This window comes from Artemia sp. Qi Xiang Cuo, chromosome 13 (assembly GCF_049724085.1).
Source record: "Artemia sp. Qi Xiang Cuo chromosome 13, ASM4972408v1, whole genome shotgun sequence".
Taxonomy (NCBI): Eukaryota; Metazoa; Arthropoda; class Branchiopoda; order Anostraca; family Artemiidae; genus Artemia; species Artemia sp. Qi Xiang Cuo.
This window is the reverse complement of record NC_142806.1, coordinates 65,153,981-65,181,408: the sequence shown is the minus strand read 5'-3', so window position 1 is coordinate 65,181,408 and position 27,428 is coordinate 65,153,981. Positions and strand designations below refer to the sequence as shown.

At 35.9% G+C, this 27,428-nt stretch overlaps 1 protein-coding gene across 1 annotated transcript in view; it reads left to right on the top strand.

Annotated features, from left to right (window-relative positions):
• The first annotated feature begins 11,789 nt into the window (after positions 1 to 11,789).
• eIF3i (eukaryotic translation initiation factor 3 subunit i) overlaps positions 11,790 to 27,428 on the top strand; it is a 49,449-nt gene continuing 33,810 nt past the window's right edge. Inside the window, exon 1 of the mRNA XM_089099115.1 lies at positions 11,790 to 11,895. Coding sequence (XP_088955241.1) covers positions 11,890 to 11,895 — 6 coding nt within the window. The 5' untranslated portion in view covers positions 11,790 to 11,889. The remainder of the gene's footprint in view (positions 11,896 to 27,428) is intronic.

Sequence of the window (27,428 nt, the reverse complement as noted above, 5' to 3'; positions counted from 1 at the left end):
TAAGTTTTTTGTGTGTGTGTGTGTGTAAGTTTGTGTGTGTGTGTGTGTGTTTAAGTTTTTGTGTGTGTAAGTTTTTTTTTGTGTTTGTGTATGATTTTGTGTGTGTGTGTGTGTGTGTGTAAGTTTTTGTGTGTGTAAGTTTTGTGCGTGTGTGTGTAAGTTTTGGCGTGTGTGTGTAAGTTTTGTGTGTGTGTGTGTGTAATTTTTTTTGCGTTTGTATTTGTTTTATTGTGAATTAGATTTTTTTTGTGTGTGTGTAAGTTTTGGCGTGTGTGTGTGAGTTTTCGTGTGTGTGTGTGTGTGTGTGTGTGTGTAAGTTTTGTTTTTGTTTGTGTTTGTGTTTTTAAGTTTTTGTGTGAATGTAAGTTTTTTTTTGAATTTAAGTTTTATTGTGAATGTGTAATTTTTTGTTTGTGTGTTTTTTTTTTTTTTTGTTATTTTTTTTTTTTTTGTGTAAGTTTTTGCTTTTGTGTGTTAGTTTTCGTGTGTGTGTGTGTAAGTTTTTGTGTGTGTTTGTGTTAGTTTTTTTGTGTGTGTGTGTGTAAGTTTTCGTGTGTGTGTAAGTTTTTGTGTGCATGTATGGGGACCGGGGGAGGGCCTTTGGGACCCAGGGAGGGCGTTTGGGGATCCGGGGCCCTTGAGGATTGAGTGGTCTTTTGGGAGCCCGGGGGACCCGTGGGGGCCGGGGGAGGGCCTTTGGGAGCCCTGTGGACCTTTGGGGACCGGGGGAGGACCTTTGGGGGCCCTGGGGACCCTTGGGGGCCGGTTGGCCCTTTGGGAGCCCGGGGGATCCTTGAGGACCAGGGGAGGGCCTTTGGGGGTCTGAGGAGGGCGTTTGGGGGATAACATTTCGAAATTTTTACTTTTTAGTTTATTTTTTTTGCGGCGCATCCCTGCGGCGCATCCTGCGGCGCTTTCCGGCGGTGCCTCCCTGCGGTGCATCCCCTGAGGCGCTTTTCTGACCCGCGGCGCATCCCTGCGGCACATCCTGCGGCACTTTCCTGGCCCACGGCGCATCCCGGCGGCGCTTCTCTGGTCCGGGGGACCTTTGGGGGCTGGGGGAGGGCCTTTGGGGCACAGGGAGGGCCTTTGGGGCACAGGGAGGGCCTTTGGGGGTCCGGGGGGCAGTTGGGGGCCGGGGGGACATGTGGGGACTGGTGGAGGGCCTTGGGGCCCCTGTGGGGCGGGGGGGAGCGCGAGTGGCCTTGGGGGGGCCCGGGGAGGGCCTTGGGGGGTCTGGGTGGGCATGTGGGGACTGGTGGTGGGCCTTTGGGACCCCGTTGGTCCTTTGGGAGCTCGATGGGCCTTTGGGGGGCCCGGGGATGGCCTTTGGGGGTCTGGGTGGGCCTTGGGGGGCGCCGGGGGCCCTTTGGGAGCGGGGGGGGCCTTTGAGGACCGGGGGCTTCCTTCGGGGTTGGGGTAGGAGGATTGGAACCCTTTGGGGTTGGGTTAGAGGACCTCACAACACTGTTCAAATGAAACTTGTGTATTATAACGACCACAGAGTTTCACCCTCAAATTCTCTTCTAAAACCTCTCCTAAAATCTTCTTTCAAAATGTCTCTAACTGTTTCGCCAAAATAGTTCCATAGCCTGTCTAAAACAGTTTCGCCCAAATAATCCCTAAACGTAATTTCAGCGTGTTCCTTTTGTTTTTGGCATCTCTGCGCTAATACATTTCAAATTAATAAGAAACCTGATTCCCGCGCTAAAACAATTCATCGCTAAGATGTTTCTTGGAGAATTGGTTCCATGGCCTTTGGTTATTAATATCCTTTGGAGTTCGACCAAAAGAGTTGTTTCCGAGGCAATGACATTAATGACTTGGATCTATTCCTGGAGAATCGTTTCTAGGCGAAAAATTTTTAAAGTCTGACAGATGATGTCATTGGTTGATTGATCTGTCAGGAAAGGGGAATTAATTTGTTGTTTCTAAGGGGAATTATTGATTCACGATAGGTGAATTGAGTTCGACAGCACAGGTGTTCCAAGGTTGATGTTGTTGTTGTTGTAAGTGCACGCTCTCAGCGAATGTCAAGGTCGATGTTGTTGTTGTTGACACACTTTGATTACGCAATCAATTTAGGTCATTGACCCCATTAACCACGTGTTCTCCCTAATGACTCTATGCCCATATATGGAGTCCCGTCAGTATTCTAAGCCCATATAAGGAGTCCCGTCTGTATTCTATGCCCATATAAGGAGTCCCGTCTGCGCTGGTACCCCCCATTCTACTCTCATTGGAACGGAAATTAAAAGTTCTAGTGCCCTTTTTAAGTGAACAAAAAAAATGGAGGGCAACTAGGCCCCCTCCCTCACTCATTTGTACCTCAAAGTAACCCAATTAAAATTTTGAGATTGCCATTTTGTTTAGCATAGTCGAAAATCTAATAAATATGTCTTTTACGATGACTTAATCCCCCATAGTTCCCAGGGGAAGGGCTGCAGGTTGTGAACTTTGCCCATTGCTTGCATATTGTATTGGTTATTGGGAAGTATACAGACATTTTCAGGAAGAATTTTTTTTGGTGGGGGGCGGGGTTGGGGGGCTGGAAGAGGGGGTTACTCGGGAGAATCTTTCCGTGGAGGGTGTTTCTTTGGGGTAAGGGACATTTCTATGAAGGGGGCGCCGGATTTCCAAGCATTATTTAAAAAACGATCAGAAATTATATTTTAAAAAAACAACTTTTTTCAACTGAAAGTAAGAAGCAACATTAGAACTCAAAACGAACAGAAACTGTTACGTATATGAGGGGATTCGCCCCGAAGTCAATAACTCGCTCTTTACGCTACATTTTTTTTTAGTTATTTAAAAATAGCTATGTATTATAATTAAAAGGCCTTTGTGATTCAGGGGTGTGTGAATTAACATTTTTTTAACTTTTAACGTAAAGAGCGTGGTATTGACTAAGGGGAGAACCCCATCATATACGTAATAACATAACGTAATAATAAAAAAAAAAAATAAAATAAAAAAAACAAGCGATACGGCTCAATAGTAATCGAAATTTTTGAAAACGGAACTTTGATGTCAATAAATGTATCAAAAGAATGGGCTTATAATGCTGATTCTAAATATATGAATTTTATTAAGTTTAGTATTACTCATCAAAGGCTACGAGCCTGAGAAAACTTACCTGATTTTTTAAAGAGGGGGGAAACATCCCTTAAAAGTGAAAAAAAATTAATGAAAATCACAGTCAGATTCAGTGTATCAGAAAACCCTATAACATAGGTTTCAAGCTCATATCTGCAAAAATCTGCAACTTTGTATTTTTTTCCAGAAGAAAAATATACGAATATAGAAGTTCGTTACGTAAGTTAATTTGTAAATTACGTCAGAACCAAATTTAGAGACAGCCATTTAGCAAAAGAAAAGTAAAATTTTATGCAAAGTTTGTTTAATTATTCAATGACGGTGAGCCAAAATAAAAGCTGCATTAACTAAAAAACGATCAGAAATTAGATAAAAAAACAAGTTTTTTAAACTGAAAGTAAGGGGCGACATTAAAACTTAAAACGAACAGAAATTATTCCGTATATGAAAGGGGCTGTCCCCTCCTCAACGCCTCGCTCTTTACGCTAAAGTTTGACTCTGTCTCACAACTTTATTTTTTAAAACAATAAAAAACTTTAGCGTAAAGAGCGAGGCGTTGAGGAGGGGACAGCCCCTTTCATATACGGAATAATTTCTGTTCGTTTTAAGTTTTAATGTCGCCTCTTACTTTCAGTTTAAAAAACTTGTTTTTTTTATTTAATTTCATGATAAGGAATAGAAACTGAAGAATTATTTGTCCCTCAAAAACGAATTTAATTCACCTTTTTTCAACCAAACTTGTCTATTTTATGGCCTAATGAACATTAACATCTTCATTTTGAAACTGAAGATTCATAACGAAAAACGAAATGTAATATCTTTACTGATGAAATACTCCTTTGATACGGCGCGTGGTATACCAGTCCCTGGGGTTACTTTGATGGACTCTCTAAAATATGTTTTAAAACTTGGACAAACCAACCTCAAAGATATTTTTTTGTGGAACCTGAATAAATATAATCTCGGTTCAATTTAGCAGCAGACCCGTCTTAGAGTTGACAAACTTAAATATACCGTTTCCTGGTAGTGGATACAAACTCCAGTAGTGAAAAATAGGTGAAACCGTCTCGTGAAAGCAAAGCCAAAGAAAAAAATTAACAAAATTTTTTAGGCGTTTTCTAATATAGATATTCCACAAGCAAATCCTTAACTGTTCCTAAGATATTGCAGATAAGCCCTTTTTGGCAAATTGATTAAAATTAAGCTCTTTTGCAATCAAAAGTAGCAATCACTGTCACAAACCCAAATTGTCGAAGCCGCAGTCTCCCATAGTTGTATTCAGAGTAGCAGTTAAAATTAGTCTTAGTCACAAGTAGTCATAGTCCCAGTCTCGACTATTCGTAGTTACAGACGTATTTAGCCGCAGTCACAGTCACAAGTAATCGCAATTATAAGTTGTTTTAGTCAGATTCACAAGGTCTCACAGTTTCAAGTAGTCGCAGTCAGTAACAGTCACAAAAATTTATAGTCAGGTGTAAAGGCAAAGCTAAGATTTTGACTTTGGAGGGGAATATAAAGAATGTGCTAACAAAATCGTATTTTGAGCAAAACAAAAAGGGAAAAATAAAATAAAAATATCTGCTAAATGTCACTCTTCCCCCTTCTTATATAATTGTATTTAGAAAGAGCAAGTATTAACTTGAAATTCATTTATAGCTTCATTTTTTTTTTTTTTTTTTTACATCGTTATTAGCTTTTAGAATAATTATTTTGTTAAAACAGAAGTTTCATGTAAGGTGTACACAAGCTCCGTGGTATCCAAAAAGACCAATGAAAATAATTTGTTTTTTAGAATAGTAGCACAATCAACAATGTATATCATAATTCACCGATTAGCTGTCAGGACATATGATAGTTAGTGCTCATGAGTGGTTGTTATATGAGTCCCTCTTTGGCCTTATCGTCTCTTCAGTTTCACATTCCATTTTGAGATTTATTTATGCCAGTTTATATCTGTTTTGTAATATATCTGTTAGTGTTTGATTGTTTGTGATTGTTGTGATATGTGTCTGTGTTTGATTGAATATAATACTAATAAGCAGTATTATCCCTCTCAGAAGACATGTTTATTTGCGTCATCAAATTCATTGTTTGGTGATATTTCACAAAACTAAATAATCAGATATTAGTGAGCTGTATAGGGATGGGGTTACCTCTAGCCACAGACAAAAATTATATAATACAGATTTCCAACTGGTCCATTCCAAATTGTTAAAAAAGATGTTTGATATTAAGCATTACTTGAAGCTATTCATGACGACCGTATTACATGTTGGAAGACAGAGTCACCATGTTTACTTAAAGATTATTTATTTAGACGAATAAGTCACATTCATCAAAGCAGTTAGGGTTAAAACTGAAAAGTAATCACGTGATTGTCTTACAAAGTATTTTATATTCTCTTAAATTTCTTTTTTAATGATCAAATGCTCCCAATAAATTTTCTTTCAATACGCAATGTTTATGAGAACACTTTTAGAAGAAAATGAAGACAGGTGAGCACAAACATCAAAGCCTTGCTTTTCAGGCCACGCACATCCAACACAGATTTTGACATGGGTTGTGCAGATTATTGTTCTGAGTGTTTTGTTCAACACGGGCGAATGGGTTCTCAGATACCATGTTCAGCCATGCTTTTCTAGTGCCTTGTAATTTTGAGATATCGTGGCTACACCTACGAGCAGTTTCTCGACATCTACGTTGACTTACCTCGATTGAACGACTTTCTAGTGGAAAATATGCTTGCAAGCGTATTTAATATTGATTTTAGTGCCCTACGATAAAATGTTCTCAAAACTTGTATGTGAAATTGTTTATTAATAAAAATTTATATACATGATAAAACGACTTTTCTACTCTTTAGATTTCATCTTCTACTAGGTATAGGTATTTGTCGACAACAACAGGTGCAGGTAGATTATCCTAATTCACAGTGTACTCATCCTGATGTAGTGCAATGTCAGGGTCACATTTTCTACAATAGAGTGTAACTTCACTCTTGTCATATCTCTTTGTATAGTCAATGATACTATTCTCATTCATTCTATAGAATTCACATGTTTCAATTTGTTTATTTGAAGTTATCTCATAAATAGTGTCCTCAAGCGGCGAATCACACTCCGTCACAACCAAATAAAAATCAGTGGACTTATAATCATAGTAGTTATTGCCTTCACAACGATGACGCAGAAATCATATTCTTTTGTTGTTTCAACAGTTGAATTGCTGACCTGGATCCTCCTCCCAGAACAATCTAAAACCTCGACGATACCAATCTCATAGCAATAAACTAAAACCCCGTTTAGGATTCTTTCCAATCATACCTGGGTATGTATTCTCCCAATGATTACATTTATCATAGTAACAATTGAAACATAGATGACCACTAGGATGAAAGTCACGCACCTCTTCAAGACATGAATTACAACCTTTAATTTGTACAGCATATCCTTTATGCAATTTACACGGGTTTCACAATCTACACTTTTCATCATACTCATCAATCATTGTGCAATTCTCATATGATTACCAGCTGCCCAGTGTGTACATACATAGCAGACATGTATGGAAAATTTTTTCATGTTTTGACACTCTCACTGCCACAATGAAACTGAGCTATCAACAGAAACAAATTGTCCGAGATAGAGAGAGAGAGGAGTAAATATCTCCGTTGTCTCTGATTGGTCCTCTAAAAAACAGATGTCGGCTCGAAAACCAGTCTGGTTGAAAAACTTGGAGTTGAAACAAATTTGTGTGGGGAATCCCCGTTCACACTGTTATCTTTTTTGCAATGTTTAGGAACATGAGGGGAATTCCCACTTGTTTGGAATGGTACCAACAGGGCATAAGCAAAAAGCACGTAGTTTTATGACGTGTTTAATCACGTGTAGAGGTCCCATAGAATAACAATGGAAGGGACATAGAATAGCATGGAAGGAACATAAGGCCATGTGAGAGGATACTCACTCTCTTTGAAAAGGTGTAGAGCTTCTATAGAATAACATGGTAATTCGTATACACGCAAGCAAAGTATAAGTTAACATACTACTAACGTCTGTATACTTCCAAATAACCAATACTATATGTTAACATTGGGTAAAGTTCATAACTTTCAGCCCTCCCCCCGGGAACTTCGAGGGATTAAGTCATCCTATCAGACATACTTATAATATTTTCGAACATGCTGAACAACATGGCTATCTCAAAATTTTTAAAAGGAGACTTTGGGAAAAAAATGAGCGTGGGAGGGGGCCTAGTTGCCCTCCATTTTTTTGGTAACTTAAAAAGGGCACTAGAACTTTTAATTTCCATTCTAATGAGCCCTACCACGATATTCTAGGACAACTGGGTCGATACGATCATTCCTGGAAAAAACAACAACAAACAAACAAACAAACAAATAAACACGCACCCGTGATCTTTCTTCAGGCAAAAAATGCAAAATTCCACATTTTTGTAGATGGGAGCTTGAAACCTCTACAGTAGGGTTCTCTGATACACAAAATATGATGGTGTGATTTTCATTAAGGTTCTATATCTTTTAGGGGGTCTTTCCCCCTTTTTTCAAAAATCAGCCAAATTTTCATCGCCTAACTTTTGATGGGTAGGATTAAACTTGATGAAATTTATATATTTGAAATCAGCATTTAAATCTGATTCTTTTGAATATCTATTTGTATCCAAATATCGTTTTCTAGTTTTGGTTACCATTGAGCCGGGTCGCTCCTTACTTACAGTTCGTTACCACGAACTGTTTGAAAATGTCAAGCCTTCCAATCACTTTCGACTATTAAAAAGGGTGCTAGCCCTTTCATTCGGCTCATTCAATTGGAAATTGAAAGGGTTAGTGCCCTTCTTTAATAGTTAAAAGTGATTGGACAGCAACTAACGCCCTTTTCACGCCCACCAATTCCCCAAACACATAGAGTCTAGATTTTGAGATAGCTGTTCTGTTTAACGTAGTATAAAGTTCTGAAAATTAGGTCTTTGAGGATGAAAACCCCTTCACAGCCCTCAGGGTGAGGGTTTTAATTTATGCCCTGGGGGCATATAAGGTGCTTATAGAAAGTATTGGCGTAGAAACTCAAAAAGGGCTCATTCGATTGGAGATTGAAAAGGCTAGAACCCTTTTTAATAGTCGAAGGTGATTGGAAGGCATGACATTTTTATAGTAAAGAGCAATGTAGGTACAATGTATCATTTTTTTTGTTTAGACCAGGGCACTTGGTATTGAAGGAGTTATAGAAACTTCAAAAAGGGTTAATTCGATTGAAAATAGAAAGGGCTAGTGCCCTTTTTAATAGTTGAAAGTGACTAGAGGGCAACTAATCCCCCTCCAACGCCCACCATGCCATTTTCCCATTATGTTTAAAAACTATATGTATCCTAAAAAAGACTGACGGCGCTATGTTCAAACTTTCGGAGCTACTTCTGTTCTTAGAATTTAACCAAATCAAAATAGTGTAAGTGTATCCAAGTTATCAAAGAAAGTAAACAGATTTTTTGCGAACGGTATCAAGTTTTCTATTTCAGGTCAACTAGAGGGGGTATGAAACGAAATTAAAGACTACTATGTGTGTCCAGATTTTTAAATAGGTGTGTTTTGTTAAAAAAGGCTGAAAAATTTTCTCCAGCATACAAATACAGGTCAAACTATAAAGCCTTAAAAATGAAAAGATTTAAACTGTTGTTTTCATTTTCCCTGAAAATATTATGTCAATATAAAACGAATAGATATTAATTAAAAAACTGTTTCCAGAAAATAAGCTTTCCAAAGAAAAGTACAGAACTCCATTAAACCAAAAATGAGCAAAAATAAAATAAAATAATCTACCAAGCGTGAAACTACCACAAGTCAGCATCGATAAATAAATGAAACCTAAAACGAACAGAAATTACAATGAATAACCGAGTCAAGCTTAAAATGAACAGAAATTAACATGAGTAGGGCTCAAAACCCCTCAGCCTTCCGAAGGCCAGAACATAATTTGCACTTTACTGAAAAAATACAAATGAATTTGTATTGTCAGTTTAATATGCATATACTGATATTTATTTATAAAAATGTGAATATTATTTGATTTACTAAAGTTATAAAAGTAAAAAAATTTATATTTTTTCAATCAAGTACAAATTATGTTCTGGCCTTGGGAAGGCATAGGGTTTTTGAGCCCTACTCAAGTTAATTTCTTCTCGTTTTGAGCTTGACCCGGTTATTTATTGTAATTTCGTTCGTTTTAGGCACAGCTTATATAAATAGGGAGTAAGTTTATCGCAGATGATTTCTGGCTCTTCATTCTCGGTGCGAACAAAAAGCTCCTCCCACTTATTTCTGCACTTATGGGTTAGTGTGTATGCATCAATCAATGAGAAATGGTTATAAAGTGCATTATTCGTAATTGCGAAAGCAGAAAAAACTTTGTGAGTCGGCCAAGTGGTTTGCAAGTGTCCCATCTCATAGGTATGACTTAATTTATATACAAATTATGATATAATCTATTATTTATATACAGTGGACGCAACTGATTGACCTATGTAGGATTTTATAAAAAAGGGGGCGGGGGGTAGATGAAATTTGTGAAAATAAGGAAATTTTTTTTCTTCTAATAACTGGTGGAATAGGTGTGATGGTTTCAGGGGTGGATCCAGGATTTTTTTAGGGAGGGGGAACGCAAAATAGGTTTATCCGATAAACTTACGTTAGGTGCAAGTTTAATTAATGCAAACTTGCTTTAATTAGGTAAATTACGCTACTTTAAACTACTTTAGTGGGGGACCCCCGCGCCCCCCCCCCCCTCTGGATCCGCCACTGTCTTGTATACAGAATATAGAAATTTCATTCAAGAAATTTTGAAAAAATTGTAAGTAAGTAACAAACTCTTTCTTGAATTAACCTCTTGTATAAACAATACAGAAAGTTCATTCAAGAAATTAAAAAAATGATAAACCATGATGGTTTATCAGTCTTTTGTCACGTCATAATATTTATTTTCTATGATATTTATTTTCTAGATAACAATAGTTTCGTTTTCAAACAATGTTTTCGCATGAAATGGGTAGACCTTTCCTGAACTTTAAACAATAAACACCTCTGTTTGAAAATCTTTGGACTTTGTGAATTTTGATAGCGACAAGGGTTCCTGATTGAGACCAATTTTAGGAGTTGGGTTCTAATTATTCTAATTATCTTGCTGGAAACCGTGACTAACCAATCGAATTTGGCTTGAGTGCAAAGACCTGAATTGGGAAACTGGCTGCGAGGACTTCCCCCTTTAACAATTTTTAAGTTTTTTTTGCGCACACGTGCATATTACGAAGTAAAATTTAAGAATCGGGAAATTGAGAGACGTACCTATCAAGGAAAATAAACTAGCAAGTAATTATTTTAGTTTTAGTAGTTTAAATATTTGATTATCTCTGTTTTTGAACAAAGGGGCAAAATTTTTTTTAACTTGTGTTCGATTACCTCCTTAATGAGCTCCTCAGTACTACAAACAATAAAAATCAAAACAATATCAATAAACATATGTGAAAAGTGGAAATGACTATATTTAATTTAGCTGCAAGTCTACATTCATGCCCACCACGTAATTTCCCTTTGAGAAAAAATTGATAAAACTTTTAAAACTGAAATATCAATGGGAAGCGCCAAATATCATAATCAAATGTTATCGCTTTATGGCATTGTTCAAATAAAACTTATTTTTAACTTGATTATCGTTGTAAATTCATTCTTTGTCTTTCTTTCCATTCTTAAACCAATGTTATATTTACCTTTTGCATTATTACAGCCCACAAATATATACATGTATATAAATTTAAATGCAGTGTTACAGCCATACCAATTATTCTCCTTTCCTTTTTTATTCTTTAATAATAATTTCTGGTCGTTTTGAGTTTGAGTTATTATAGGCTTATATTTCTACTGATCTTAATTTAAATATGGCCTTTACTTTTCTTTAAAAAAAAACTTTCTTTTTCGTAAAGTTTTCGTAGTATATATATAAATACATATACAAGTTTCGCGTTCAAGAGTGATCTGACTTGTCTACCCGTGAAAAGATCTAATGTCGCTTATGTTTATACCGGTTTATACATTCTCTGTAGCAATCGCTTCTCGGTCCGGGTTCTTATAATGGGCGAGATAAGGAAAGATCATACTGCTATTATATATACTGTGGTGTTAGGTTTCATTTATTTATCGATGGTGATTTGTGGTAGTTTCACGCTTGGTAGAATATTTGATTTTATTTTTGCTTATTTTTGGTTTAATGGAGTAATTTACTTTTCTTTGAAAAATTTATTTTGTAGAAAAAGATTTTTTTTAATCAATCTCTTAATAGAAGTTGACAGTATAAATTTGCCCCTTTTCGCTTACGATGACTTTACTCTGTATAAACATGGTAATGAGAACCCCTTTGCGGTAAAAATACGATATGTGGTATCATGAGAAAGTTGTGTTTTATTTCCCTTGGAAACTGCTGCGCTGTACTACAAAAGTGGTATAAGCTGCAACATATTCTACAGAAAAACTGTCTGGGATTTTAGTGGGCGTTCAGACGCTGGATTCTGTCTCAGACTCTGTTCAAGATTCCCGCTCAGATTAAATTTTGAATTTTCGGTGATTTCGTCATAATTCTACGAAATGGCAACGCCAGGTATTATAAGAAGAAAGAATTAGCTAAGTAATAACAGGAAATTGCAACAAAATAAATTGTGCTTAGAAATCCGCAAAAATGGTAAATTGATTATGAGATTTTTCTTAGACTTCAAGCCTGAGTGAGATAGACTACTATGCAGGTATATTTTAATATATAGAGCTGGTTAGGTATTAAATATAATGCAATCTTGGCTGCCTATTTTCCATCATTCTTTGTTGTAGTTTCCATAGGCTAATTGTGGTTAAATTTCTAGCGGGCAGCACCATAATTTAGCTCAGATGAAAGTGAAAACCTCATTTTGATGCCTTTTTTAATTCCTATTTTAATCTTATGGAGCTAATTGCATCTTCAGCCCTTATAGGGGCCCCAAAGGGTTAAATTTGGATATCCACTCTTTGACTATTGGAAAAAATTAGTTTATAAGTTTATATAGAATGGTACTATCCAATCTCCTTATAATTAAAAACATTTTAGTCATCTATTTGGAAAATTTGGCCCATCTGTATAGGAAAAATCTAAATTTGCCAACTAGTTGACAATAAATGTTGCCCCAGCAAAACTCATTTTCCAACTAATTGACTAATAACTTCTACCCAGCAAAACTTAATTTTTCCAACTAGTTGATTAATAACTTCTCCTCAGCAAAACTTAATTTTGCCAACTAGCTGAAACAAACATTGCCCCAGAAAACAATTTATTTTCCAACTAGTTGACTAGCAATTTTTCCCCAACAATACTTTCTTTATCCAACTAGTTAGAAACAAACTTACCCTATAACACTTTAGTTAGCCATCTATTTGGCAAGTAGGCTAACTTTTCCTCAGAATAATTTCTTAGCTAATGACATGACATAAAGAGAAAACAAAAAACTTACTATTCCCAGTCCAACAAAAATTAGAAGTATGTGCTTTTAACAAATGCACTACAGCAAAGGTAAATCAATGAGACTGAATTCAGGGGTAAATAGTCTTGAAGCCACAGAACTAAAAGTCTTCTCCTTCTATAAGTGTGCTTTCCAATCTTAGGCAACACTCTGCAAGATAGTCTTATCCCAGGTTCACAGAGATGCAATTTCATGTAAAAATGCACATTTATATATATATATATATATATATATATATATATATTTATATATATATATATTCCCTTATAGAAGGAGAAGACTTAGTTCTGTGGCTTCAAGACTATTTACTCCTGAATTAAGTTTGCTTGATTTACCTTAGTTGTAGCGCATTTGTTAAAAGCACATACTGCCAATTTTTGTTAGACCAGGAATAGTATGTTTTTGTTTTCTCTTTATGTCATGTTGTTCTCAAAGAAATTATTCTGAGGAAAAGTTACTTGCCAAATAGATGGCTAACTAAAGTGTATATAGGGTAAGTTTGTTTCTAGCTAGTTGGATAAAGAAAGTATTACTGGGGAAAAGTTGCTAGTCAACTAGTTGGAAAATAAATTGCTTTCTGGGGCAATGTTTGTTTCCAGCTAGTTGGCAAAATTAAGCGTTGCTGGGAAGAAGTTATTAGTCAACTAGTTGGAAAAATAAAGTTTTGCTGGGGAAAAGTTACTAGTCAACTAGTTGGAAAATGAATTGTTTTCTGGGGCAATGTTTTTTTTCCAGCTAGTTGGAAAAATTAAGTTTTGCTGGGAGAAGTTATTAGTCAACTAGTTAGAAAAATTAAGGTTTTGCTGGGAAGAAGTTATTAGTCAACTAGTTGGAAAAATTAAGTTTTGCTGGGGAAAAGTTATTAGTCAACTAGTTTGAAAAATCAAGTTTTGCTGGGGAGAAGTTATTAGTCAACTAGTTCAAAAAATCAATTAAAAATTCTAAAAATGAGACAAAAATATTCCTCCAGAAAAGAAACAGACAGACAAATGAAGGAACATACACAATTTATGTCCATTAAATGCAAGATAGAAATGAACAAAACTTCAAATATGGATCCATCTGTTTTCTTTAATCAGACAGGAGGAATAACCCTCCAAGCTTTGACAAATTCAATCTCACTTTTGGGACCAGGTATAAGACTAATTATCTTGGGAATTAAAACAAAAAATCCCTGGCTTCAAAGCCCAATATATAACTCAAAATATATCTCTTATTAAGAGGGAGACAGGGAGAGAGACATAAGTTGTAACACAATAGGGACATCCACCACATGGCTAATATGGGAGTAAATGTCATTTGTGATGAAAATGGATGTTATATGTAGATTGAGGATGCAATTCTAGATAAATATTTGCACATTAGGGGGGTGGGGGTATATATACTGTGAATATATAGGTTCTAGAAAATCCATGAATTTCTTAGAAAAACCGGAAAAACAAGGAAAGAAGTGAAGATAAAGGCTCTCCCCCTTCAAAATGTGTCAGTTAGGATTATTTTGCATATTATTGAGTAGGAATTGGTTTCTTAATATGTTTCCCTATGTCTATCTGGACTCCTAGGATTAAAATACTGGTTGGTCAGTTGGCTAATTCAAAGATTTGTATATATATATATGCTGTCAAATTAGCCATCTGGTGGTATCCTGTAACAATAGTGATAATTAAATTTGAAAAAACCCTATATTATTAACATATTTTATGCTATTCAGAATGAATTCTAACTATTATTAGTTGACTAGTTGGAAAATGAGTTGTTTTCTGGGGCAATGTTTCTTTCCAGCTAGTTGGCAAAATTAAGTTTTGCTGGGGAGAAGTTATTAGTCAGCTTGTTGGAAAAATTAAGTTTTGCTGGGGAGAACTTATTAGTCAACTAGTTGGAAAAGGAAAGTTTTGCTGGGGCAACATTTATTGTCAACTAGTTGGCAAATTTAAGTGTTGCTAGGGAGAAGTCATTAGTCAACTAGTTGGAAAAATTAATTTTTGCTGGGTAGAAGTTATTAGTCAACTAGTTGGCAAATTTAGATTTTTCTTATACAGATATGCCAAATTTTCCAACTAGATGACTAATATGTTTTTAATTATAAGGAGATTGGATATTACCATTCTATATAAGCTTATAAACTAATTTTTTCCAATAGTCAAAGGGTGGAGTCCTGTAAAATTCTACTTTAGCTACTTTTGGTAATCTTGGAAAGGGATTAGGTTAGGAAAATGAAACTCTTGGGGATAGGTCTACAGGCTAAAGTATGTCATGGGAAGGTATTTTGAAGTACCTACCTCCACTCCTCCTCTCTCTAGAGGGGCCTGACCTTAGTTGACCTTTTAAAATATGTGTATTATAAAAGCAAAACCTTGCAAAATAGATTTTCTGCTTAAATGAAGTACAGCAAAATTGTTTCCAGCTTCACAACTTTGCTCAAACCCAATTTATAAGGTTTCAAAGATATGCATATCCATTTCCTAAATTTTGAAAAAAACATTGATAGGCCTGTGGCTTAAAATTTTATTTAAATAATAGGAATTGCATTTTCAGAACTAAAGCCAAAGAAAAAGAAACTAATAACTGAAAACTAAGGTAAAATGTTTTTCTGTCAAAATTTCAATTGGTATAGACCTGTTATATAGGCAAAATTCAGGACCCAAATATTACCAACTGTATATTTAACATGAAATTGACCCACCCCACCCCCCTAATGTGTTAATATATACCCAAAATTGTCAACAGCAAAATTTTGAATTGCAAAATTCAGTGCTATTTTTGTTGACAGCATTCAAAAAACTTGAAATGATAGGAAGAGGGTTTATATTTGAGTTACCTAATAAATGAGGCTTTAATTGTTATAAATAAGCTTTTTTGGAATATGTTAGGCTACTCTTGAACAATTTATTTATAAACTAGTGAATGTTTCTAACCACTTTTCAATAACAACTAGTGTTGATAACTTCTTTGTATGGTTACAAAAATGAAATACCTTTGGGGCCTCTTTAAGGGCTCAAGATGCAATTAGCCTCATAAGCAATTATTGGATTTTGAAAGAAAGCATCAAATGATGTTTTCACTTTCATCTTAGCTAAATTAAATGGCCCACTAGAAATTTACCTAATTGTCAAACAAATAAGCTTTTAAATAGGGATAAATCCATTTATTTAGACAGTGCAAAAAAGGTACAAAAGTCCAGATATTTTGATCACATATGCAGCAACTGTCTTCAGTAGAAATACTAAAGTAATAAAATTGAAACTAGCATATTTATGCACAACAAAATAAATAACTTTTTGGGTCATTCATAAAATAATGAACTTCCAGATTATTTACTAGATCATTTTCAATGAGACTTCATTCAAAGTCTTGATTTAAATTTCCTTCTTTAATCTTGCCCAAATGTAAAACAAATTTCCAACAAAGGTGGCAAAGCCTTCTGTGTCTTTTTCATAAAGTTCATTCAAAGTCTTGATGTAAATTTCCTTCTTTAATCTTGCCCAAATGTAAAACAAAGGTTGTAAAGCCTTCCATGTCTCGAGACCATCTTCATTGGTAATTTGTTTTATATTTGGGAAAGATTAAAGAAGGAAATTTACATCAAGACTTTGTCAATCATGATTTTTATTGATAACTTTTTGTTCAGATAGTGAAAAGGTTTATAAATAATGAAAGTTATAGAAGTAAACCTATGTTGGATTGAAAATATTAAAACAATATCAATTGATTTCGAAAATATTGCCATTTATGTCCAACAATAGTAAAAGTTTTTTTTCTTGTCAAAATTATTGTTGATAAAAAAACCTGGGTAAAATATGTATTATAGCAACCACACCCAAGAAGTGAAGTTAATTCAATCCTAATAAAATATTCCAAAATATGATGATAACAAAATACTTTAGTCACACAATTATGGAAACTACAACAGAGAATGATGGAAAACAGGTAGCCAAGAATGTATTATATTAAATACCCAACCAGCTCTATATATTTAATTAAAATATACCTACATAGTAGCTTATCTCACTCAGGCTTAGCTAATTATCTTCAAGTGATTACAGAGAAACCAGTTTTTATAACAAATCAAGAACAACATTGTGGTTGCTATAATACACAAGTTACCCTAATCTGTTCTTGCAATTGTTGATCAATAATTTGTTTCCCTGAAAAGGCCCATAAACAGGATTCAGGCTATCAAAGATAATTTAATTCAATGTTAGTATTATGCTACAGTATGATTGTATTTAAATAATCTTGGATGTGATCATATTCAACATAAGACACCATATGTCCCTGTTTATGGAAGGTAGGCTGCATTTTGAATTTTAATCAAATACAAAATATAACATTTTTCAAGTTCAGCCTAGGCACTGTCCAAGTACTGAGATATTGTCCTAAAGTGTATCTTTTATGAACATGAAAATTAGTTTCTAATCCTAGATGGGCTATAATATATGTACACCAGTCAAAATTCACTGATGGTTAAGACTAGGTTAGTTAAGATTGGCTAACTAAATCAAGTAATCTTTGTTTTAACATCTAAGGCCTTGGCCTATACAAAAGTTGCTATTTTACCTCTGATGTCATACTTTCTAATTAGCCTACCTTATCTTTTATCCAATTCTAGAATTTTTGATATCATTAGAAAAAAAACTAGTTTCAGACTTTTCACTGTTTGAAAAGATCACTAGTCTTGCTTACATTGTTGGTCTGAATTGGGTAAAATTTGTGTAGGTGTATGTCAACCAGCTGTTGATAAGAAGTAGGCCCAAAAGATAATAGTCTATCAAGAAATTTAATTATAATTGAGTATAGCTCTAAATTAACCTCAATTTCAATAATTCAGTATAATTAGGGTAGGCTACTTACCTTACTGTTTGAAAATGTTTGGAACACACATTAAAGCCAAAGGATTTTGGTAAGATCCCTCTGTGTTCTAATCTTGGCCAAGTTCGGAAGACTTCAAGGGCAAGACTTCTTGATTATAAAAAAAAGTACTGAGATAAACCATTCTTAAGGTAGTGCTTTCACAAACCTGTCAGTACTGCAAAAACCTGAAGCAATTGGTATTGCTCCTATTTTTGGCTCTCTGTCATTGAGATATGTTATGTGTCTAATGCTTAGGGAACGGGTAGTGGTGACAACTTTCCCATTGTGCTCCTGAGAGACTAGAGTTGAGTGTAACTCAATAAATGTGAACTTTGTTTCCTGATTTTCTTCAGTAATCATATTTGCCTTAATTATACTGTTGCATAATTCAGTAAGAATAAGGTGGATTCCATTGCACATTTCTTCTGAAATATATGACATGCAAAATTATTACTATTTTATTTTTCTTTATTTTTAAGTCATGCAATGGTAAATCTGCAGTGTCAATTGAATTCTGGAGTAAATTCAATTCCTCCTTTTTCTTTATCGTTTACACTATTGTAGCTCTTTATACAATTTGCATTCTCCTGGGAGGCAATTGGCAATTTTCAAATTTGTTTTACTAACTTCTTTGTTAATTGAAGCTAAAATAACTTGATCCTTTATTAAATTGAAACTATTTTGACAAACATTCTCTAGATACTTCCTTCATTAAATTTCCATTGGAAATTAAATCTTTTGGTAATTTGATTTCACTGAAGTCATTTTTTGGAAGATTTCCATTTCCCAGGTCCAGGATTTACTTTGCAAATATTTCCTGTTCAGGATTGACCTGCATATTTTTCTCTAAGAAATATGTTTCAGATCCCTTTTTTTATTGACAATTCAAGTGTTCTGCTGCAGTTGCTTTGGAGTTGAACTGTTATACATGGTGGCTGGTGTTTACCCTCCTGGAAAATACCCCCCCCCCCAAAGAAAATACCCCAGGGGAAAAAACAAACATGGAAAACCACCCCCTTCCCCCAGAAAAGTCTACCCTAATGGCTGGTTGGTCTCCAATCCCTCTGGACTTTAAAAAAAAGGACTAGAACTCTTAATTTCTGATCTAATGAGCTCTCTGAAGTTTTGGCAAGCTTGAGGTGGAGGTGTGGATGAGGAAGGGGCAGACCCTTTCCTGTACAAAATAAGTTCTGCTCATTTTGGGGTTTAATGTTATTCTTACTTTCATAAACAGTGGAGGGGAGTAAATATCAATTACAAATTTTTGGTCCGTTTTTTAAAGTTTCTTTTGTACCCCCCCCCCCCCAAAAAAAAAAAAACCTCTGGTGGAAAATATATATTTTGCAGGGAAACTTTTCCACCTAGGAGGGGATTTCCTGTAGGATGTTAAAAACAATCAGCAATTAGTCTTTTTCAAATGAAAGAACACTAAGAAAAAATTTTCACCTGAGATTGTCTGCAAGACATTTTCTGGGTGGAATTTTCAGGTAGAATGGGATTGTGCAGGGGAAATTTCCCGGGTGTTTTATGTGAAAAGAACTTTCCATGGAGGAATTTTTCATGGAGAGGGAGCCAGATTTCCCAGTATTATTTAAACACAATCAGAAATTAAATTTCAAAAAAAGTGTTTTTTTTAGCTGAAAGTAAGGAGCAACATCAAAACTTAAAATAGAAAGAAATTATTACATATATGAAAGGAGTTGCCTTTCCTCAAGTCCTTGCTCTTTATGCTAAAGTTTTGACTTTGTCCCAATGCTTTAAGAACAACTCCTGAAACACAATGGCTGTTTAATAAGAATAATAAGCATTTTTTTAAATTTGTTTATCACCATTTCCCCAAACACAGCCAATCAAAATTTTGAGATAGTCATTTTGTTCAGCATAGTTGATTTCCAGATATAAATTATGTTTTTAAGGAGGAAACTCCCCCACAACCCTCAGGGCAAGGGTTTTAAGTTATGCCCCGGGGGCATATAAGAATTATATTGGCACAATAAATTATTTATTATTTTTTTCCTTTAGACCAGGGCACTTTTTATCAAAGAAGTTGTTGTAGAAACTTTGAAAAGGGCTCATTCAATCAGAAATTGGTGGCTTGTGCCCTTTTTAATAGTTCAAAGTAATTGGAAGGCAACTAACAACCCTTCCATGCCCACCTTTTTCCAAACTACATCCAATCAAAATTTTTATACAGCCATTTTGTTCAGCATAGTAGATTTCCAGATATAAACTATGTTATTGAGGAGGACACTCCCCCACAGCCCTCAGGGCAAGGGTTGTAAGTTATAACCTTGGGGCATATAAGGTTTTTACAGAAAGCATTGTCATAGAAACTTCAAAAAAGGCTCATTGAATTGGAAATTCAAAGGGATAGTGACCTTTTAAATAGTCAAAAGTGATTGGAGGGCAACTAACCCCCCTCTCACGGCCACTTTTTCCCCAAACACATCCAATAAAAATTTTAAGATAGCCATTTTGTTCAATGTATTTGAAAGTTCTGGAAACTAGGTCTTTGAGGATGACAACCCTCTCACAGTCCTCAGGGCAAGGGTTATAAGTTATGCCCTTAGGGCATATAAGGTTTTTACAGAAAGTGTTGTTGTAGAAACTTGAAAAACAGCTCATTTGATTGGAAATTGAAATGGCTAGTACCCTTTTTAATAGTCGAAAGGGATTTGAGGACAACTAACCCCCCTCTCACACCCACCTTTTCCCCAAACACATCCAATCAAAATTTTTAGATAGCCATTTTATTCAATGTAGTTAAAAATTTTGGAAATTAGGTCTTTAAGGATGACAACCCCTCCCCCCAGCCCCAAGGGCAAGAGTTGTAAGTTACACCCTGAGGGCATATAAGGTTTTTATAGAAAGCAGTGTTGTAGAAACTTCAAAAAGCCCTAATTCAGTTGAAAATTGAAAGGGCTAGTGCCCTTTTTAACAGTCAAAAGTGATTGAAGGGCAACTAACCTGCTCTCATGCCCACCATTTCCCCAAACACATCTAATCAAAATTTTGAGATATCCATTCTGTTCAATGTAGATGATTGCTCTGGAAATTAGGTCTTTTAGGATGATAAACCCCTCAGAGCCGTCAGTGCAAGGGTTGTAAGTTATGCCCTGGGGGCATATAAGGTTTATATAGAAAGATATTGTAGAAATTTCAAAAAGGGCTCATTTGATTGGAAATTGAAAGAGTTAGTGCCCTTTTTAATAGTCAAAAGTGAGTGGAGAGTAATTAACCCCCCTCTCTTACCCACCATTTCCCCAAACACATTCAATCAAAGATAGCCATTTTGTTCAACATAGTTGAAAGTTCTGGAAATTATGTATTTGAGGATGACAAACCCCCAAGAGCCCCCAGGGCACTTTGTATCAAAGGAGTTGTTGTAGGAACTTTGAAAAGGGCTCATTTGATTTAAAATAGAAAGGGCTGATGTCCTTTTTAATAGTTGAAAGTGATTGGAGGGCAACTAATCCCCCTTCACACCCACCCTCCCATTTGCTTATTATGTTTAAAAACTAAATTTTGCCTTAAGATTAAATCAAAATGCACTGTGTTAATGCTAATTCCCAATAAGGCATCTCAGCAGTATCCCAAGAACAACTGAGGGTATTATGTTCAAACTTTCGGGGCTACTTCTGCTCTTAAAATTTAACCAAATCAAAATAGTGTAATTGCATCCAAGCTATCAAAGAAAGTAAACAGATTTTTTTGCAAATGGTATCAAGTTTTCCATTTCAGGTTAACTAGAGGAGGTATGAAACTAAATTAAACACTATTATTTGTGTTCAGATTTTTAAAAGGGTGTATGTTGTTAAAAATTGCTGAAAATTTTTCTCCAGCATGCAAATAGCAGGCCAAACTATAAAGTTAAAAAAAACAAAAAGATTTAAAGTATTATTTTCTTTTTCACTGAAAATACTGTGTCAATATAAAACAAACAGAAATTAATTAAAAAAAACTTTCCACAAAATAAGTTGTTCAGAGAAAAGTAAAGAACCAAGAATGAGCAAAAATGAAAGCCAAAGCAAACAGATATTACAATAAATAACTGAGTCAAAATCAAAACGAGCAGAAATTAACATGAGTTGGGCTCAAAATCCCTATGCCTTCCCAAGGCCAGAACATAATTTACACTTGACTGAAAAAAAAATCAACAAATGAATGTGCATTGTCAGTTTAATATACATATACTGATATTTAGAGCCGAAACTAAAGTGAAACAAGTAGTCCTAAATGCAAAGAGATCAACATGGAAGAATTTTTCAAATAAACTAGACATGGATAGTCCACTGTCAAATGTCCATAGCTTCATCAGTTGAATGGTAGGAAAAAATCCAAAAGATGGTATTATACCAACATTGCACCATAATAGCATTCTCCTTACCAGTAATCAACAAACAGCACAGGCCTTTTCCAAATATTTTGAACATCCAGCCCCCAGTACATTTCCTCATCTCACCCCACATGTTTGCAAGCTCCACAACAAAACAAAGGCTAAGGAGGAACTTATAGGACTATTTACAGAACGAGAGCTTCTCGAAGCTCTGGAAAAAGTGAATGCGGACTCAGCATCTGAGCCTTGTTTTCAGGCTCTGCAGGTTCAAACATGGGTTGTTCTTGTCTAGTGCATCAAGCATTTTCACAAAGTGGGTTCTCAAGGAAAACACGGGGTTGAAACTTTGCAGCTGAAAATGCTTGATGCTGAGGAATAGAATTTCTCTCTCAATTACTTGGACTATCTGGCTTGGCTTGCCTACTGCAAAGTACTTGATTTTCAATTCAAAATCAACTGTTTGGGATCCCAATGAGCAAACTTCATGGGCTGTGAATTCAGGATGGTTAACCATTTTTGAATTTATCACCAATGAATGCAGAACTCGGGTTTGAACCTGGTATTTCTGTGGGTTCCAGATTCAAGGAACCTGGGTTCACACACAGGGAGAACTCAGTAGCTGAAAACGCTTAGAAGCGGATTCGTGTTTAACCCACAACCCTAAAAACGCTTGATGTAGAACTTGATGGCAACCTGTGTCCAAACCCAGTGCTTGAAAACGAGGCTCAGGAGAGGATGAAATAAGTTACTTGATGCTGACTAATTCAGACCCAATGCAGATTTTTTTGATTAAAAATAGACCATTGATGGACTTGGAAAAAACAAGTAGAGGTGACAAAAGAGTTCTGCCTGAAAAGGATTGTAATACTAAAAAGACTTGCCTCTACAAAATGGGGAAACTCACCAACTGTATTGGGAACTTTTTTTTACAAACACTATATAAGGCCAAAAATGGAGTATGGGATAGTTGCTTATGGCCATACCAATAAAAATAACTTGTCAAAATTGGAAACTACCCTGAACATGGCACTATAACTTGCTCTTGGCTTGTACCCACACACTTCTAGTGATTGTACCAGGAAACTAGAAGGAGTTGTCCCTATAAATGAGAGAATAGCCAAATCTACTGTTAAATATTATACCAAGATCCAAGTCTATGAAGAGTGGCACCCTGTTTTCACTCATTGTCATAGGAGCACTAGGCAGCAGAATAAAATCGGGAATGCATCATGGCAAGCTTTTTCAGCACTCTGTCCAAACTTGTCATTGGATAAAATTCAGGTTGATTCTTTTAAGTGCCCTCCTTTGTGGAAGTTTTGCTAACCAAATGTCAGCCTAAAGTCTATACAAGACAAAAAGGAGAATATCCCACATCAACTAATTATGGCTGAATTTTTAAGAAAAAAGGCTACAGAGTTTAAAGATCATCTGCACATTTATACTGATGGATCCCTAGTAGGGAATAAATCTGCCACAGCAGGAATAATTTCACACACCTCTCTGTTCATTCAAAAGCGTCTCCCACTGGACTCCTCACTTTTGACGGCTGAACTGGCAGCAATAGTTGAATCACTAAAGGCGGTTAAAAATACACCTCCCCATTTCAGCCAAGTAGCAATCTTCTCAGATTCTCTTAAACTAATGAAAACCTTAAACTGGAACACAAAGGACACTGATTTACAGGAGATAAGAGAACAGCTTGATTCTCTATTTAAGATTGACATAGCTGTGGTTTTCCAGCATATTCCTAACCATGTAGGCATCCACTATAACAAAAAGGTGGACATTCTTACTGCAGAAACTGCAAAGTCTATCAACCCACAGCTTGCTCAAAATTATTCAGTTGTACTTAGACATGCAATTAGTAACGGCCATCGTTATAGAAAGCCTCGTCCTAATTTGGTTCCAAGTTTCAAAGAGCCTGAAATAAATCAGACCTGCTTTAAAATAAAAAACTTAGCAGTAATACTGAGACAAGAAGAATTCTGATGGAAGCAGTATAGTGACCCAAATTCTAGACTCTAACTTGACTGAAGAAACTTTGCAACACCTTCTCTTTGAATGCACTGCAAGTACTCCTGGAATTTATAAACTGCATGCCCTATCCCAAAATTTTAAACTTCCACTTGATATTAACCTGATTATGGATGTTCCCTTACCAGCTTCCATTGAAAAGAAGTTTTACAGAGAGGCAATTGATGTGTTAATGAATTTAGATATTCTTTGAGTGAGTGACTTCTTCCGAAGTATAGTAAATTTAAAGAAGAAGGGTTGACAAGCAGAAGAAGAACAGGGTCCTGTCGCAAGAGCCGTAGGGGTACCTGCTGAGTTTACTCTTAAATTGCGGGGAAATGGTAGCAGGACCCTATGCTTCCCTTGTTTGGCCCTGATGAAAAAACCAAATTAGTCCCCCCCCCCCCTTAGAAGAACATAAATCCAATGCCATGGAGGATAATCCACCAACTTTTGAAGCCAGAAAGACACCAAATGATGGAGTCCAAGTGATTTCTAATGAAGAAGAAGAAGAGTGCAGTTAGAAGCCAAAAGGACATACAACAACAGCAACCTTATAAGAAAATTAAAATATATTTTCTTGTGAATTATTATCGCTTCTAATCAGCAGTTGTACCAAACCAATCCTGCTCAACTCATCCTCAGAGCTATACTGTGGTCTTTCTCCTCCCCATAGTGTAGTGCAGACGGTTTGATATCATTCTATTTTCCCTTCTTGTTTTAGTTTCTTTTTTTTTTGTTTAAAGCTTTTTCCAATAGGCAATGTTCAGAAGTCCTCAAAAAAAAAAGTCCCCCCAGATCCCAAATCAAATTCCAGTGAAAGTGTCATAGTGAAAGATACCCATCTTGGCTGGTCAAGCACACTATCTCAAAGTTCAAATGATAGCTCCAATTCAGAGAATAGGACAATGATAAGTGTAGGGGCTAATGTAACCATAAATGATGATAATGGGTTTCAAGAGGTCCTCTCTAGAAGCTCTAAAAAAAGAAAAAAAATCTTCCCAATTAAAAGCATTTCCCATCTCCCTGCCCAAGATCCTCCCTCCAAAAACTTAGGAATTTACCTTAAAATTACTCCTACTACCCCCTTTGAAATAAAAATGATCACTGCAATAAGAGTTGCAATTTTTAAATTGCTAAAATCAATGTTCTCTCTTAACATAAACCGTGATGGATCTCTCCTAATAGCTGTAGAAGATCAGAAATCAGCAGATACAATAATTAACCTAAAAACCCTTCTGAATACCCCAATTATTGCATCTAATTGGAACCCAAAACAATCACCAACAAAAATAGTAGTTTATAATGTTCCCCCTGAGATATCCACTCAGGAGTTAAAAGAAGGCCTCTCAGATAGGGCTGGAAACACAATCCCAGTTGAGGATGTTACCCAACTTGGCAAACCTAACTCTAATGGCCTAAAAACTAGTAGATCCTTCTCACACTGAAGGAAAAAATTAATATCCCAGAAAAATTATTCCTATTTGGGCAAATCAAACCACACAAGGAATACAAACCTAAGCCTATCCAGTGTCAGAAGTGTCACAAACTGGGACACACAACAAACAAATGCAATGAAATTCTCAAAGAGCGTAGTAATTGTAAAGCTTTCCATCCTAAAGAGCTGACAACTTGCAACAACACTCAGCCTACATGCATCAATTGCAAAGGCCCACATGAATCTACAAATAAATCATTATGCCCTGCATACAAGAAAAGAGCTCTAACGCTCCAAATATCAACAGAGAAGGCCATCCCATACCCCTTTGCAGCAATGGAAGCAAATGCTGCCCAACAATACCAAATAAAGCCTGTCATGAAACCAAACAAAACACCCACGTCAAACATCCCCACTGCATCAAGCACCCCATATAAAACACCATCTTCTAAGCCCCCTAGCTCAAATCTCTATCAGAAGGAATCACCAAGCCAACAAGCCTCCTTGTCCAGTGAGATGAGGTCCGCCTGGCCCCCCCTCCCAAGAAGAAACAAACCAGAAACACTACCAGGAATCAATCCCCTAACTGACAAACAGGATGCACAACCAAACATGCAATCCCCAAATATATGCATATTCATTCTAAACTGTAATGTAGTTCAGGCCATGAACATAAATCAACTACAGAAAACAAAACTCATTGCAGAATTGGCAAAAACTCTACATCCCTTATGATATACTCATTCAAGCAAAAAAAGATCTAGCTTTACTTTTAACAGAGCTGAACATTCATACACAGCCACATGAAGACTAAATCAACAACACAACATATATAAATACTCCAATGGACTGTAAGATCACTCACAGAAAATAAGGTAAATGAACTAATATCTTTTATGAATAATAATTCTATTAATATTGCTTGCCTCCAGGAAACACATTTAACCCAAAATCAACAAATTAAGTCTCTGGAATATACTATCCTCAGAAAGGATAGATCTTCAGAGAGAAAAGGAGGTGGGGTAGCTTTATTAGTTAAAAATAATATAAAATTTTGTGGCATCGTCGTCTATCGGGCAATGACCTGGCAAACATTGTGATGGAAATTCAATCGCCCCCTCTAGCTCCAAACCTTCCAAGTAATAATGACCACCTCGAAGCCAACAAATCTAATGCCTCCTGCCAGACGGAAACTACGACTTGTGACAATTGTTGTTCTAATCCTCTATCGGACTTATCACTTCTTTCCCTTATAGCAATGAGAGATAAATTAGAATTAATAAGCAAGGAAATATCTGCAATCATAGACCTTAGGTCACGTCTAAATGAAATCCCTCCAAAGTCGTCTGATGTTAATGAGGAGCAAAATCAGGAAATTATCATTAACAAATCCCACCCTGATAAATATGCAATTGTTTCCTGTAACAAAGAAGTGATGAAACAAACTTGTATTTTTCAAAAGTTCAGTTACCTTGGGGATAACATAATTAAGAGTTCATCTGACCTTGAAAACATGAAGTTGAATATCAATGAATGCGAAATAAAGGTCAAGTCAATCAAGATTAGCGGTCATGAACTGACTACACATAAGGGTGTATGCAAATTCGCCTGGAATGATGTTTGCAAAAAAGGCAAAAAATGTAAATATCTACATGTTTGCAAGAGTTTTAATTTTGGGGGTGAGTGTAAAGTCTCTGACTGCCAACTATTACACCAGAAAGTTTGTTTTAAGTTTGGAAGTGGTCGTTGTTTTGGTTGTGACCGCATTCATTTGAATCATGGCTATGGCGCATTCAAAAAACTTTTTAATAATACCAGAAAGAGTTATCATCAACTGTCAAACTCTCTCCCGTGTATTATCACTATGAATATTGAGCAGCCAAAAACAAAGTTTGCCACACCAGCCCACTGTTCCCACCAGCCCTAAAAACCGACAGGAATCTGAATTATCAACAGCACCGAAAAAACCCAATCAGAGACTCCATGTTACGTTCCAGCTCCCTCCCAGTTAAATTGCCAAGTCAGTCCATCTCCTCAGTCCCGTTATTTACATCAAATGAACCCAAGAACTTACAACAACAAGTCTACAATAACAAATCAAGAAACCCTGGTTTGATACATTGCTGCTCCTCCTACACATTTCCCAGAATC